At 45.6% G+C, this 11,912-nt stretch overlaps 2 protein-coding genes across 7 annotated transcripts; one reads left to right on the top strand and one right to left on the bottom strand.

The window, feature by feature from the left end:
• Window positions 1-99: 99 nt before the first annotated feature.
• On the bottom strand, window positions 100-5,422 carry LOC120705466 (transcription factor MTB1-like). 2 transcript variants are annotated; one of them, XM_039989796.1, is made up of 2 exons: window positions 5,110-5,422; window positions 100-2,347 (listed from the first exon to the last, which is right to left on the bottom strand). In XM_039989796.1, the coding sequence occupies exons 1-2, from the start codon at window positions 5,177-5,179 to the stop codon at window positions 477-479; spliced, it is 1,941 nt and encodes a 646-aa protein (XP_039845730.1). In that variant the 5' UTR covers window positions 5,180-5,422; the 3' UTR covers window positions 100-476. The 2 variants fall into 2 exon arrangements, with proteins under 2 accessions (XP_039845730.1, XP_039845731.1); XM_039989797.1 differs by lacking the exon at window positions 5,110-5,422 and adding an exon at window positions 3,253-3,585.
• Window positions 5,423-6,296: 874 nt separating this feature from the next.
• On the top strand, window positions 6,297-11,902 carry LOC120705460 (RNA-binding KH domain-containing protein RCF3-like). Of its 5 annotated transcripts, none has more exons than XM_039989782.1 (9): window positions 6,297-6,759; window positions 7,234-8,267; window positions 8,419-8,886; window positions 9,554-9,805; window positions 9,945-10,178; window positions 10,305-10,384; window positions 10,471-10,582; window positions 10,663-10,824; window positions 11,482-11,902. In XM_039989782.1, exons 1-8 carry the CDS (start codon window positions 6,642-6,644, stop codon window positions 10,804-10,806), a joined length of 2,442 nt encoding a protein of 813 aa, XP_039845716.1. In that variant the 5' UTR covers window positions 6,297-6,641; the 3' UTR covers window positions 10,807-10,824; window positions 11,482-11,902. The 5 variants fall into 5 exon arrangements, with proteins under 5 accessions (XP_039845716.1, XP_039845717.1, XP_039845715.1 ...); XM_039989783.1 differs by lacking the exon at window positions 11,482-11,902 and adding an exon at window positions 11,308-11,472; XM_039989781.1 differs by lacking the exon at window positions 11,482-11,902 and adding an exon at window positions 11,072-11,257.
• The last annotated feature ends 10 nt before the right edge of the window (window positions 11,903-11,912 follow it).

The raw sequence follows: 11,912 nt of genomic DNA, 5'->3' as shown, positions 1-11,912 counted from the left end.
TGGGCAACCATCTCTCTGTCCCAGGTAGGGCTGGTCCCAGGCCATCAAACTTGTTTACTACACGTAAACTGAAACTGACACATGAATGAATAAGAAAAATGAAATAAAAAATTTCCAACTCATTCATGACATGAGAGAGAGAGAAAAAACATGTACTGCTGTTTATTGTTCTGCTGCATCATCAAACTTACACTAGGACACACAGTATCCATCCATCCCCATCCCCCAAAAAAACATTAAAAAGAAAAAACTACACGGACCACCACAAGAAATCTACCAAACAGCGGCAGAGCCTTTCTTTTTCCCCCTCTTCCTGCATAGCTAAAAGTCAGAATCTGAGCTTTCCTTTCTCCACCTACAACTCTCCTCCTATCGACAACGGGACATGTCAAGGGCGGCTGCTGCCGCTGCTTGTTTGCAAGCAACATGGTACACCGACACCCCCCCTACCACGCCAATCTGGTCCTAAGCTCTGCTCAACTGCTCATCACACGAGACATCGCCGCAATCACTTTCTCCCTCGTCTGCTGCTCAGTGCCAGGGCACTTGATGATGAAGGAATGCACCACGGTCCCGTTGTTGTTGCCAGTCACCTTCGACTCACCAACGCGGACTTCTGCCTCCTCAAACGCTTGGAAGACTTTCTTGACTGGATGGCTCTCCATGGGAGACATCACTCGAACAAGAACCTCGTCCTGCACCACCTGGATGTCCACCTCCGGCCTAGGCGCTCCTCGCTCCCTCGGATCCACCATACCTGACTCCAAAAGCCTCTCTCTCTCCGTCTCCATATCTTTCAGCTTCTTCTGGAGGTCGGTAATGTACGTTATCGCATCGCCCAGCAGGGACGCCTTGTCCATTTTTGATATGTTTGGGACAACAGCTCTGAGCGCATAGAACCGCTGGTTCAGCTTCTCCCTCCTCTGGCGCTCAGCCTCAACATGGTTAAGTGGTTCTTCCCTCCCGTTTGCAGGCTTTCTTCCCCTCTTCCTTGGCCGCCGGTCCTCTATAACAGGTGGTGGGCCTTCCTCTTTACACAGGCCATCCACCTCTGCACTCTCCCCATCCAGAACAGCTGCTCTTGTAACCAGCACTCCAGACTTGGAGCTGCTCCCAGCACTAAAATCAATTTGTCTAGGTACCTGCGGCTGCAGCGGCTGCTGGTTCACCAGCTGTGGTGTTTTCTGAATATGCGGCAATTTCTGGAGCTGCAGTTTCGGAAGCTGAGGCACCTTTTGAAGCTGAAACTGCGTTGCACTAGGGCTGTCCGCAGCTCCATTGCTACGATGTGCAGCTTCATTGCTCACAATCAGAACACCATTGCCAAACTTCTGCTGATGAGAATTCAGGCCCCGTGCCTGACTCCAAGTGAAATTCTGCAATCCTTTCTGGACATTGGGAAGCAATGAGGTCCCACCAGCAGCAGCCGCCCTCTGCTCCCATGACCTTTCATCTACCTTAGATACACCAACCGCTGGCACTGCTGAAGGCCGGCCAAGGTTCAAATCCTTCCCAAAAATCTTCGCCAAACCAGGAGACCTTTCAGGAGGAGTGGGGCCATTTCCCTCGTGTCTCTGAACTGCAGCCTTATTACCGCCTGCCCCTGTGAACACAGACCGTATGGTCTGGATAGTATCAGAACTCTCAGCTATGTGCTGCATTGAGCCCAGTTCAAGAACACCACTCTCAAACGGCACCAACACAATAGTCCTAAATCCTGCCGTGTTTGCAAGGAACCCGCGGTAGCAGTAGTTGGCTGGGAATACCTTGCGCTCATTATTGGGAATCCAGAGGGGGATGCCTGCTGCAAATACCTGGCCAGGGCCACCAGCACGACGAGGGAATGCAAAGTACATAGATGCTAGGAAGAACATCTCAGTATCTGTCACCTGATCAATACCAGGGGCATAATCCTCCTCATCCGCAACCCCGAATGCTATGTGCAACCTCTGCAGCACACGCTTGCGCATCCGCTGCTTGGTATCATCGCTGCCTGCAGAAGCAGCAGCTCCCACCTCTCCATCTCGGGGCTCGCGGCAGGAGCCATCCCCCCATCCAAGGACAAGGTCACCGGACTTGGTGCGTGAGAGCTGCCAAAAGATGGCATAATTCCAACCAGTACCAGGGCCCTCCGACTCAACAAGCTCCTGGAGTTTGTTTTGCAAGTCATCTGGCAGAGATGCAGCAACAAGACCCTCGGATATGGCACCACCGCCTTTTGTTAGATATGCAAATGCATCTGTTCCGAGGACAGCAGCGCCGAGAGCTCGGTCCTCCTCCGTCCATGTCCCGCCAGTTCCTCCGACAGCGCCGTCGTCCTCCATCTCCATCTTCATGACCATTATAACTACTCAGAATGGACAAGATCAGGACATAAAGAAGTGCAGATGGGGCAAGTAAGTCCTAAAACAATATGTAAGGTAAACATGATAAAAGATAAGAAGTCCGAGGCAAATATAGAAAATAAATTCCATCGTATTTATATTTATGCAAAAGGTAAAACAGAAGAGTTTGCTGTCACTGTCTAGCTAGAAAGGCACACTGAACTGCATCCAAAGTGGTAAGCAAAAGTTTTTTTGTGAGCACGCTTGGTGGTCGAGACACTTGCAAACAGACACTTTTAGAGATTCAACCAGTGCCCAGTGCAAGTTCCACAGAGGAATGAGTAAGTAAAATAAAACGGGGAATTTGCTAATTCAGGACAGTAGATACATAGTACACGCTTGTCAGGCCGAGGGTGACACTATCTAGTATAGTATGTCATGAAAATCAGCAGAGCGCGTAAAATATAGGGCATATTAATATTACCGAGGGGGTGGCGATGAAATGGAAATATATATATATATATATATACACTCGTAAGAACCCAGTCAAGGAGCATAAAACGTCTGCCAAGTGTCTGTATCTTTTAACTAGGCGTCTAGGCTGGCACTTGATCTGAGGATGCGTTGAGGGTGTGCATGACCCAAGGAATTGTAATCCAAATTTGACCTAAAGGCAACATGACGTGACGAGTGTATGTTGATGCCATATGCTAGTGATTTCGATCGCAGCACCCATGAGAAGGAGGGCGGGCGGTTCCAGCCTAATCAACTCTCTAACCCTCCGTGGCACGCAAATCCTGCGCAGTACCGAAGCTAAGAGCGCAGCATAATCAGAATCACATTCCGAACGACGGGCAGGCAGTGAGAGTTGCGGCAATTAATTGAATTAGAGGATGAAACGGGAGAGGGAGAGGAGCGGTGGCCTCACCAGATTGGGGGCCCTGGGGGCGAATCGAGGCCTCGGCCGCGGAATCCAGCGGGGCCCGGATCTCTTCCCGCGTGAAGCCGAGGTCGCTCCGGCGTGGAGAGGAAGAAGGGGCGCGGCGTGAGTCTAGGTAGCGCCTAGCGGGGGTGGGGGTGGGGATGGGGGTGGGGGAGCGGGAGCGGGAGGTGCTGGGCGCGGCGGTGGTGGCGGTGGCTGGAGAATTTCTCTGGTGCGCGAGGGGATTTCGGGGAGGGAAGGAGAGCCCGCCCGCCCCTGCTGCTGCTGCTGCCGAGAGAGAGAGAGAGAGAGAGAGAGAGAGATGAGAGGATGGATGGGCCCGTGCCTGTGCTGTGCTGTGCCTTGCCTCCTCCCCCTCCGTGTCCGTGTGGGATGCAGATGCAGAGCAGGAGGAAGAGGAGAGCCGTCCCTGCCGAGCCGAGCCGAGCCGTGCCTAGTGCCTAGGACTAGATTGATTGATCAAAAGCAATGTGCTTGTGCTGACTTTTACTCCTTGGCGTGCCGACGCCCTTCCTTCCTTGTGAGCCCTGCCTGCCCGGATAAGCACGAGAACACCCCCTCCTCCTCGGCTCAGGCTCGGGCTCCAGCCGCAGCTGGGGCGACTCCGCGTGAGCACGTGCTGGCCACGTGTCATAGGACCTGCCGGGATCGGGAGAGACTCCATTCAGGGGGCGCTCGTGACGCCACGTGACCCGTGTGCCCGCCCGAGGCGCACTGCCAGTGTTGCGCCCGGAGATCACTGACGGATGGGACCAGCGACGCGGTGGTCCCCGCTGTCAGCCACAGCCATCCACACTCGCAAGGCGCGCGAGGGCGGAGGATGGTGGCAAACGTGAACCCTATTTAAGGAAAACGTGAGGCCCTTGACACGTTTTAGGCCCGCTCTAATCTAACCATGCGCGCGCCTTTTCCTTTCCGCGCCTTGCCACGGCGTACCCGCACTCCCTGACGCCGCGGGGCCCGCACCTGGGTGGTGGGCGGCCCCTTTGCCAACCCCAAACCCACGACATTCCTGCTTTCATTGTTTTCTTCCTCAACTGAATTTAATTCAAGAGTGTTCTTGATCCACGCTCCAGCAATAATTTTATGATTTAGACTACCAAAATACTAGTAGCACTAGCATGTCGCATTGCAGTGCAGCGCACGTTAATTTCCAGTTACTTAATATGTGCGCAACAACTGATTTGTTTGTCATACAAAAGTTAAAACTAAAGTTATGCTTTTAGGATAGAGGGAGCATGTTAGTCTGATTATCGGATTTCTTGTCACTTTGGGAACTTAAAAGTGGATCTTTTCTACAACTCATTGATTACTTCTGGTGTTATAGATACTGACGCAGCCGATTGCTAGTCCGCGTGAACAAAGTTTTTTTGGGGGGGCTTTTCTCTCGTTGTTATGTATGATGACCTGGATGAGTTGTTAGATCTTTTGTTGCTTTGCTCATTAAAGTAATATTTTTTAATTACAAAAAGTAACATTTTTAGATTGTTATACATGAAAGCCCTGCCTGATGATGCCGTTAGCAAGCTAAGGCTTTATCTTTATGCGAGTCTTTGCTACCGGGTTTTAAGTCGGCTGACATACCTTTCACAAACTTAGGAGTACTTGCATTGGGGTACAATGCACCTATATGGCACTCTATCAAATAAAGATTTTCAATCAGTATAAAAAATGAATTTTCAATGGCTAAAAAAGAAAAGAGTGTTCATGGAGGAAGTTGAATGGCTATATCTATCCAATTGTTAAGATGAGGTACTTCCGGTTGTTAAATTAAAAGTAATGGTACAAAGAATAAGATTCATGATGAAGAAATGTCATGGTAACAAGTTGAATATGACTTACCGGTACATATCGCCTTCATAGCCTTTAGGTCGATCGAATAATAGCTGGTAATAACAACAATTCCTTCCATCTTCGCTACGAATAAAAAGGAATCGAATTGAACCAATAACGAATATTACATAGGTAGGAACATATTTCGCAAATTGAAGAAGAGAGTTAAATGTTGATGGATTTGGTATGAAAGATCCTAAATTCCTCATAACCGAGAAGGATTGTTCGGATTGTCTGCAAATCGTGCGCTCCTCACACAACTCCTCGTACCAAACCAAGAGAACAACGGTTAAGCCAACTAAACTTCTCTTGGTTACCTTCTCTACAAAAGAATGCTAGCACCACCCCTTGTGCCTCTTTTATATTAGCCAGTGACGCATACAATGACGTATTTTACACTATAAAGTCTCAACAAGTCACGAGTATTGCGACTAAATCGCGTGGATACTCATGTAAGGAAAGTATACATAGTAAAAACACTTTTTTCATGTTATTCAATGCAAAGCAATGTTTCAACCTCATTAGATGACTATTTTTCGACCAAAACAAAATAACATATATTCCATAGAGATTAAATATGCATTAACATTGAACGGTATTATCTTCTTCTAAAGTTTGGGAAGGCCTGCACTAGAATTACATTAAGAATTTAGGATACCCGAATTTATTATCTTTAAAAAGATTCTCAAGCTTATTGTTGAACTATAGAACGTAATGTTACCATAAGTCTAGCCAGTAATGCTCAATCGGTATTAACCCAAGTAGCATTCGTCAAGTAGAGTTTGGTTTAGAAAACATGTACATTTGCCCTTGCCATGCGGTTACATGCGTGTTGGTGTATATATTTATTTATTTGCAGTCTTGATACCATATGTGACCAATCCTCAACCTCTTAACATAGTGCTAGAGCTAGCTGCATATAGGGTAGATGAAGAAATTGAAATTGTTTACTACTTTTCTTCCTTCATAGTTCATCCTCAACCCATTTTATTTCCATTTTAACCAAAAAAAAAAGCATATAAGACAGCTGCAATTCCAAAAGGAGAGGGAGGGCTCTGGCAGCACAAGAAACTAATAGGGAACACATGTGGGAAAATGTTGTGGCAATCGTCGATCGAATTGACAAATAGAGTAGGGACAAAAAATGTCTAAAATACCCCTCCTCCTTCCCATAAGCCTTACTGAGAGTCTCAACCTAAGCGGCGCGATGGCGGCGCCTCCAGTCAGTGGATCAACGCACTGAGCGATGCTCGCAACACCATCCATCGCAAACTCCGCTCCCTTTGCCGCTCCGGCTTCGAGTAGACCCATTCCAACGCCTCGCGTCGCGTCATCCTGCTACCTCTATTAATTTTCCACCGTCCCCTCCCTGAAGTTGTAAACGTTATTTTGGCTCGCGATCCGGCTGAGCCTGGAGTTCCCTGGATAAAGCAGCGAGGTTTATGATTCAAAAAAAAAAACGTTGCTGCTGTGGAGTATACTAGTAGTAGGGAAAAAGAAAAGGTTAAGAATATCTCGGGCTCAATCGGCCTCGGCTCGGGATGCTCCGGCTTGAGGTCCCTCCGTTTCTCCCTTCTCTCGGACTCTCTCCCTTCCCCGGCGGCGGCGCCATTTGTCACGTCTTCGCCAAGCCCTTTGCCGGCGACGAGCATCCTCCAGGTATGCCCCCGCCCCTTCTCTTTCCTTTTGCTGTGCGAGACGGAGCACCCCCAAACCCTAACAAAACTATTTGTATTCGGATCCGAATCCAGTTACAATATACTACCCACTAAACTTCGATTTCGTTTGCAAAAATTATCGGTATGCTGGGTCCGCCCCTGATACCGGGGTTCGCCCCTGCTGCTGCTAGTAAAAACCGTGTTTTGATCTAACGCCTTCGTTGAAAGTTTGCCATGTATTCTGATCCTTACTTGACAGCCTACATGTTACTAAACGAGTGCTACCAACCAGCTACAGATGCTTTTATGCTAATGAGATGGATTTTCTTTAGTTTCATTTTCTGTCGTCTTCTTGACTATAATAATTGCCCTCAGCTTTCTTTTCGTGTGTGGCAGCAGTTACTTTTTTCTTTTTGTTTATTAAGTTTTCTGCTGCGGTACCTCATTTCACAGTATCGTTGCTTCCCTCTGCTAGTTTGTCGACCAGGAGAAGGCATGGCTTCACGCATTACACCTTCCAAGAGGCCGTTTCAGAAAAATTCTTCAGATCACAATGGCCGGGGCAAGTGGCAGAAGACAAAGCATTCTTCTTCACATAAATCTCAGCCCAAAATAAAGCCTGGTGTTCCCATTTTTCGCATTCTCTGCCCTGCTTCAAAGTCTGGGAATGTAATCGGTAGAAAGGGCAGCATTATCGCAAAGATACGGCAAGAAACCGGAGTGAGAATCAGGGTTGATAAAGCATTCCCTGGTTGTGACGAGAGAGTTGTTTTCATATCTGCCATTGACAAGGATGAAGAAGCTATTAGCGAGCAAGGTGGAGAGAATGATGGAGGTGTTGCTGTTTCTGTTTCTGCTTCTGGTGGCCACGAGAAGGATAAAGTCAGCAGTAAGGAAAACAATGATGATCCAGAGAAAAATCACAGTAACCAGGAAAAAGATGATTCAGAGCGAGACTACAGTAATGAGGAAAAGGATGATCCAGAGAAAGACAACAGCAAGGAGCAGAAGGATGATCCAGGGAAAGAAAATGGTAAGGAACATAAGGATGATTCAGATAAAGGGCACATTAAGGAAGAAAATGATGATGGTTCAGAGAATGACCACAGTAAGGAAGAAAATGATGCTTCAGAGACAGATCACAGTAAGGAAGAAAAGGATGCTTCAGAGAAAGATCACAGTAAGGAAGAAAAGGATGGTCCCTTTGTTGCAAAACATATCAAGTCAGAAGACTCAGAACCGGAGATGGCAGTGCCATCAGCACTGAAGGCCATTTTGTTTGTCTTCGACAGGATTTTAGCGGCTGAAGAGGATAATGAAACTGGGGATGCATCAGGTGCGAGCGCTCCTGTTTCTTTGCGATTATTGGTGCTATATAGCCAAGCAGGTTGGCTTTTGGGGAAGGGTGGCAGTGTCATTAAGCAAATGTCAGTTGATAACAACTGTGAAATCCGTGTTTCAAAGGACAAACTTCCATCATGTGCACTACCCAATGACAGACTTTGCCAGGTACATTTTTCAGGATTGGATTTCATTGTAGCGTTTCATTTTCATCTAGTGTCTCCTGTAAATTTTCTTTGATCATGTTGTAAGATCATTCAATCTTTCTTTCAAGTACTTACTTTTTCTCTCGGTGTTTGTTGATATCTCATTCAAACAGATCAATGGAGAGTTTGACTCAGTAAGGAAAGGTTTGAATGCTGTAGCTGAATTGCTGTTAGCTCATCCACCCAAGGAAACTGATGTAGTTGCTGGTGTTCATTCTTCTGGATCATCATCGCGGTCTTTGTTTAGCCAGTCAGATGGCTTTGCTTCAGGAATGCAATCCAACTTCCATATCCCCTTGCAAGGACCAACCCAAGCCAATGGACCTTTTGATATCATTGATCGTCAACCAAATATGGCTCCTTTTCCTATCGGACCTGAAGCTCCAGTACACGGCCATGCCTCAGCCCCTATAGAACCCCTCTCCTTTAGGTTACTGTGTGCAAAAGACAAGGTTGGCAGTGTAATTGGCAAGGGTGGAAACACTGTTAAAACTATCCAAAATGATACAGGCTGTGAAATAAAAGTTCTTGAGACTGTTCCAAAAACAGATGATCGCATCATAAATATATCTGGACCTGCGGTAACCACCTTCATTATCTCATGTTGCAAAATATTTGCATTAGATTTTCATCTGTCTCTATTTAATGTATTTTCTGACCTGCTTGCTGCATAAAATGGCATTCAGCTGAGTTACACCTTTGTCTGTGAAACTCCATTTCATGTTTCTTGAATTTTAATTTTTCTGGACGTAATTAGTGTTAGTGCAATGTCAATGTATTTTTTGCATGCTCCATATACAGATATCCCTCTTGGAAGCACTTTGTGGGATACTTTTACTAGGAAGAGCAAGACTGCAGGCAGGCAGCAACCAGAAATGTGCTTGTCAGCAGCTTGCAATTAATCTTGTCAAAACTTAGGATACAATTTCCATCTAATCCACAAGCTACTTACCAGGGAGTGTTAGAAGTTTGGATGGCATAAAAATTGTTTGCGTAGCTTTATTTTTTGCAGTTCTTTCTTGCTTACCTAAATTACTTTTTTTGTTCTTTATTTGACTCTTGAGAGTTATTAATCATTTGGTGACTTTTCATTTTTCCTTTTGGAACTCTAATGACATAAAGGAATTATAAGATTTCTATGGACTTAACTCTTAATATTTCACTACCACTGTTATCTGACGTTTTAAAAGGAGAGACTAGTCACTGATCACTGATGTATCTGTTTCTCTTTTTTTTTTTGTTCTGCAGCATCCAGGTGATGGAATTTCCCCTGCACAGAATGCCATTTTGCATGTGCAGCGAAAACTTATGTTGCCTACCTCTGATAAGGAGGGTCCTGCAATATGTAGGCTGATTGTTTCACCAAACCAAGTTGGTTGCCTTCTGGGCAAAGGTGGTAGTATCATAGCTGAAATGAGGAAGCTTTCAGGAGCATTTATAATAGTGTTGAGCAAAGACAAGATCCCGAGGGGTGTCCCAGAAGATGATGAAGTTATTCAGGTCTGTTTTGTTGTACAGTATTCAAGAATTTAGTTGTTGAAAGAATGTATGGAGATCTTGTTTGTCCTGATGAAATTCTAATTCATATTTTATCTGTATTTATTTATTTGTTAATTATCCGTAAAATTGCTATTTCTAGATAAGCGGGGGCTGTGAAGCCATTCAAGAAGCTCTAATGCAGATAACTGCTAGGCTTCGTAACCATCTTTTCCGAGACAGAATGCCTGGAATGGGTCCTAATATGCGGCTGCCTTTTGGTTTGTTGGATTCTCAGTTTGGTCCTTATGTGGGGAACCATGAATCTCCATCTCTGTTTCATAAAGATTTTATGGGACGGCCATTTGATGGGATCTCTGCCCCTTGGACAGTGAAGGTACAAAGCCAACTGATCAGTACTACTTGAGCAGCAAAATCAACAGATTTGGCATGATGCATCTTCTGATAGACTTCCATGTTTCTTATACTTATTCTGATGCAGTTCTGGTCCAAAATTTTGTAGGGCATGCGTGATGTAGGTGATCCGATGTCAATACCTGATATCCCCGGAGCAGGGCATAGAGAACTTGGTGGATTCTCTGGGTCTGTTTCTTCTCTCATACTATCTTTCTGTATACACTCTTGATCAACAACTTAGGTGTTTAAACCTGAGAAAATTGTCAATGCAGTCCTGGTCAGTCATCCGTGATGCCAAACGTGACTGCAGAGGTCTTAGTTCCAAGATTAGTTGTTCCCGCTCTCTGTGGTGAAGATGGAGGTTGTTTGGATAGGATTCGTGAGGTCTGTATTCAACTAGTATTTTGTGTAGCATGTCTTGATAACTGTGATAAGCGTGCTTGACCTATTTAATTTGTGCGCAGTTTTCGGAAGCTAAGATAACAGTCGCTGAACCTATAGCTGATTCAATGGACACTGCTGTTTTAATATCTGGCACACCAGACCAGATGCATGCTGCCCGGAGTCTTGTTGAAGCATTTGTTATAAGTGAATCATTTGGCCCATGATATTGCGATCCTGGAAAGGTGATGCATCTGTTCCTAATGTTTTGTTTGTTTCATTTAGACGAAATATACATTATCTTATCTAAAGCAGCTGGTGGAATTTATGGTGATGTTAATTGTGTAGGCATTGATGCTAGTGATAAAAATGTGGGTTCGCGTTTGTGAATATGCTATGCATCCCTGTTTGCCGAGTGGCATATGGTCCAAGAGGTTAATTAGGCTGAATAGATGATAGAGACTGAAGTCCCAATCTGTTTGTTGTTTCTAGGTTGTTGAAGAATGTTCCAAACTCACCCCTTGGAGATATGGGACACATTCCGGGCAGCACCCGAAATGTATTGCTTATGTAAGCAGTATGCGTGAACATGAAATTAGCCTCTAACCTTCTTATATGAGATGAGAAATACCTCCGGTCTAACGTTGTGGAGTGTTAATGTCTTCATTTCCATTTCCATTTCCATTTCCTTTGGTATCTGTATCTCTAAGAAGCACCCGCCAATGCAGGCTAGTGCCTATCGGTTGCGACCAATGTTTTGGGAAGTGTTTATGGTATTGGTATGCATGGTAATATGTAACCCCTCGTATCTATGTTCAAACTGTGCCTTTTCTGGTGATACAAGTGCCAGCCTCTGCAAAGCGAAAAAAGAAGAAGAATAATTTTAGTCGAAATTGTTGCAGCCAGAAATAACAATTGTGGCCTGAACGAAATGCAAGGGTAGCAATAGGGCCAGATTTGGACGTTGTCGGCTGCATCAGTGACAGACAGATGGATCATATGGCCACAAGCACGGTAGCGTCCTCCTGCTTGCAAAACCAATTTGTTTGCATGTTTGCGGGATCGCTATCTTGTGGGTCGTTTTGTTTTGTCAATATCTGTGTGCTGCTCTGCTCCACGTTTAAGCACTGCTTGCGTGCTCTGGAATGCTGGATTCTCTCTTCTCTCCAATGTTGTTGCCAAGTGCTTGGAAAATTCATCTTTGTGTTGCAAAGAGTGCCCTGGGTTGCTGGGATTGACTGATTGATTGATTATATGTAACTGTGCAATGTTTTGTTGAAAGCACTGTAACCTGTAAGTATGTATACATCTCAATTTCCCTGGCGTCTGAATT

This window comes from Panicum virgatum, chromosome 5K (assembly GCF_016808335.1).
Source record: "Panicum virgatum strain AP13 chromosome 5K, P.virgatum_v5, whole genome shotgun sequence".
Classification (NCBI taxonomy): domain Eukaryota; kingdom Viridiplantae; phylum Streptophyta; class Magnoliopsida; order Poales; family Poaceae; genus Panicum; species Panicum virgatum.
This window is presented reverse-complemented; position numbering and strand designations above follow the sequence as displayed.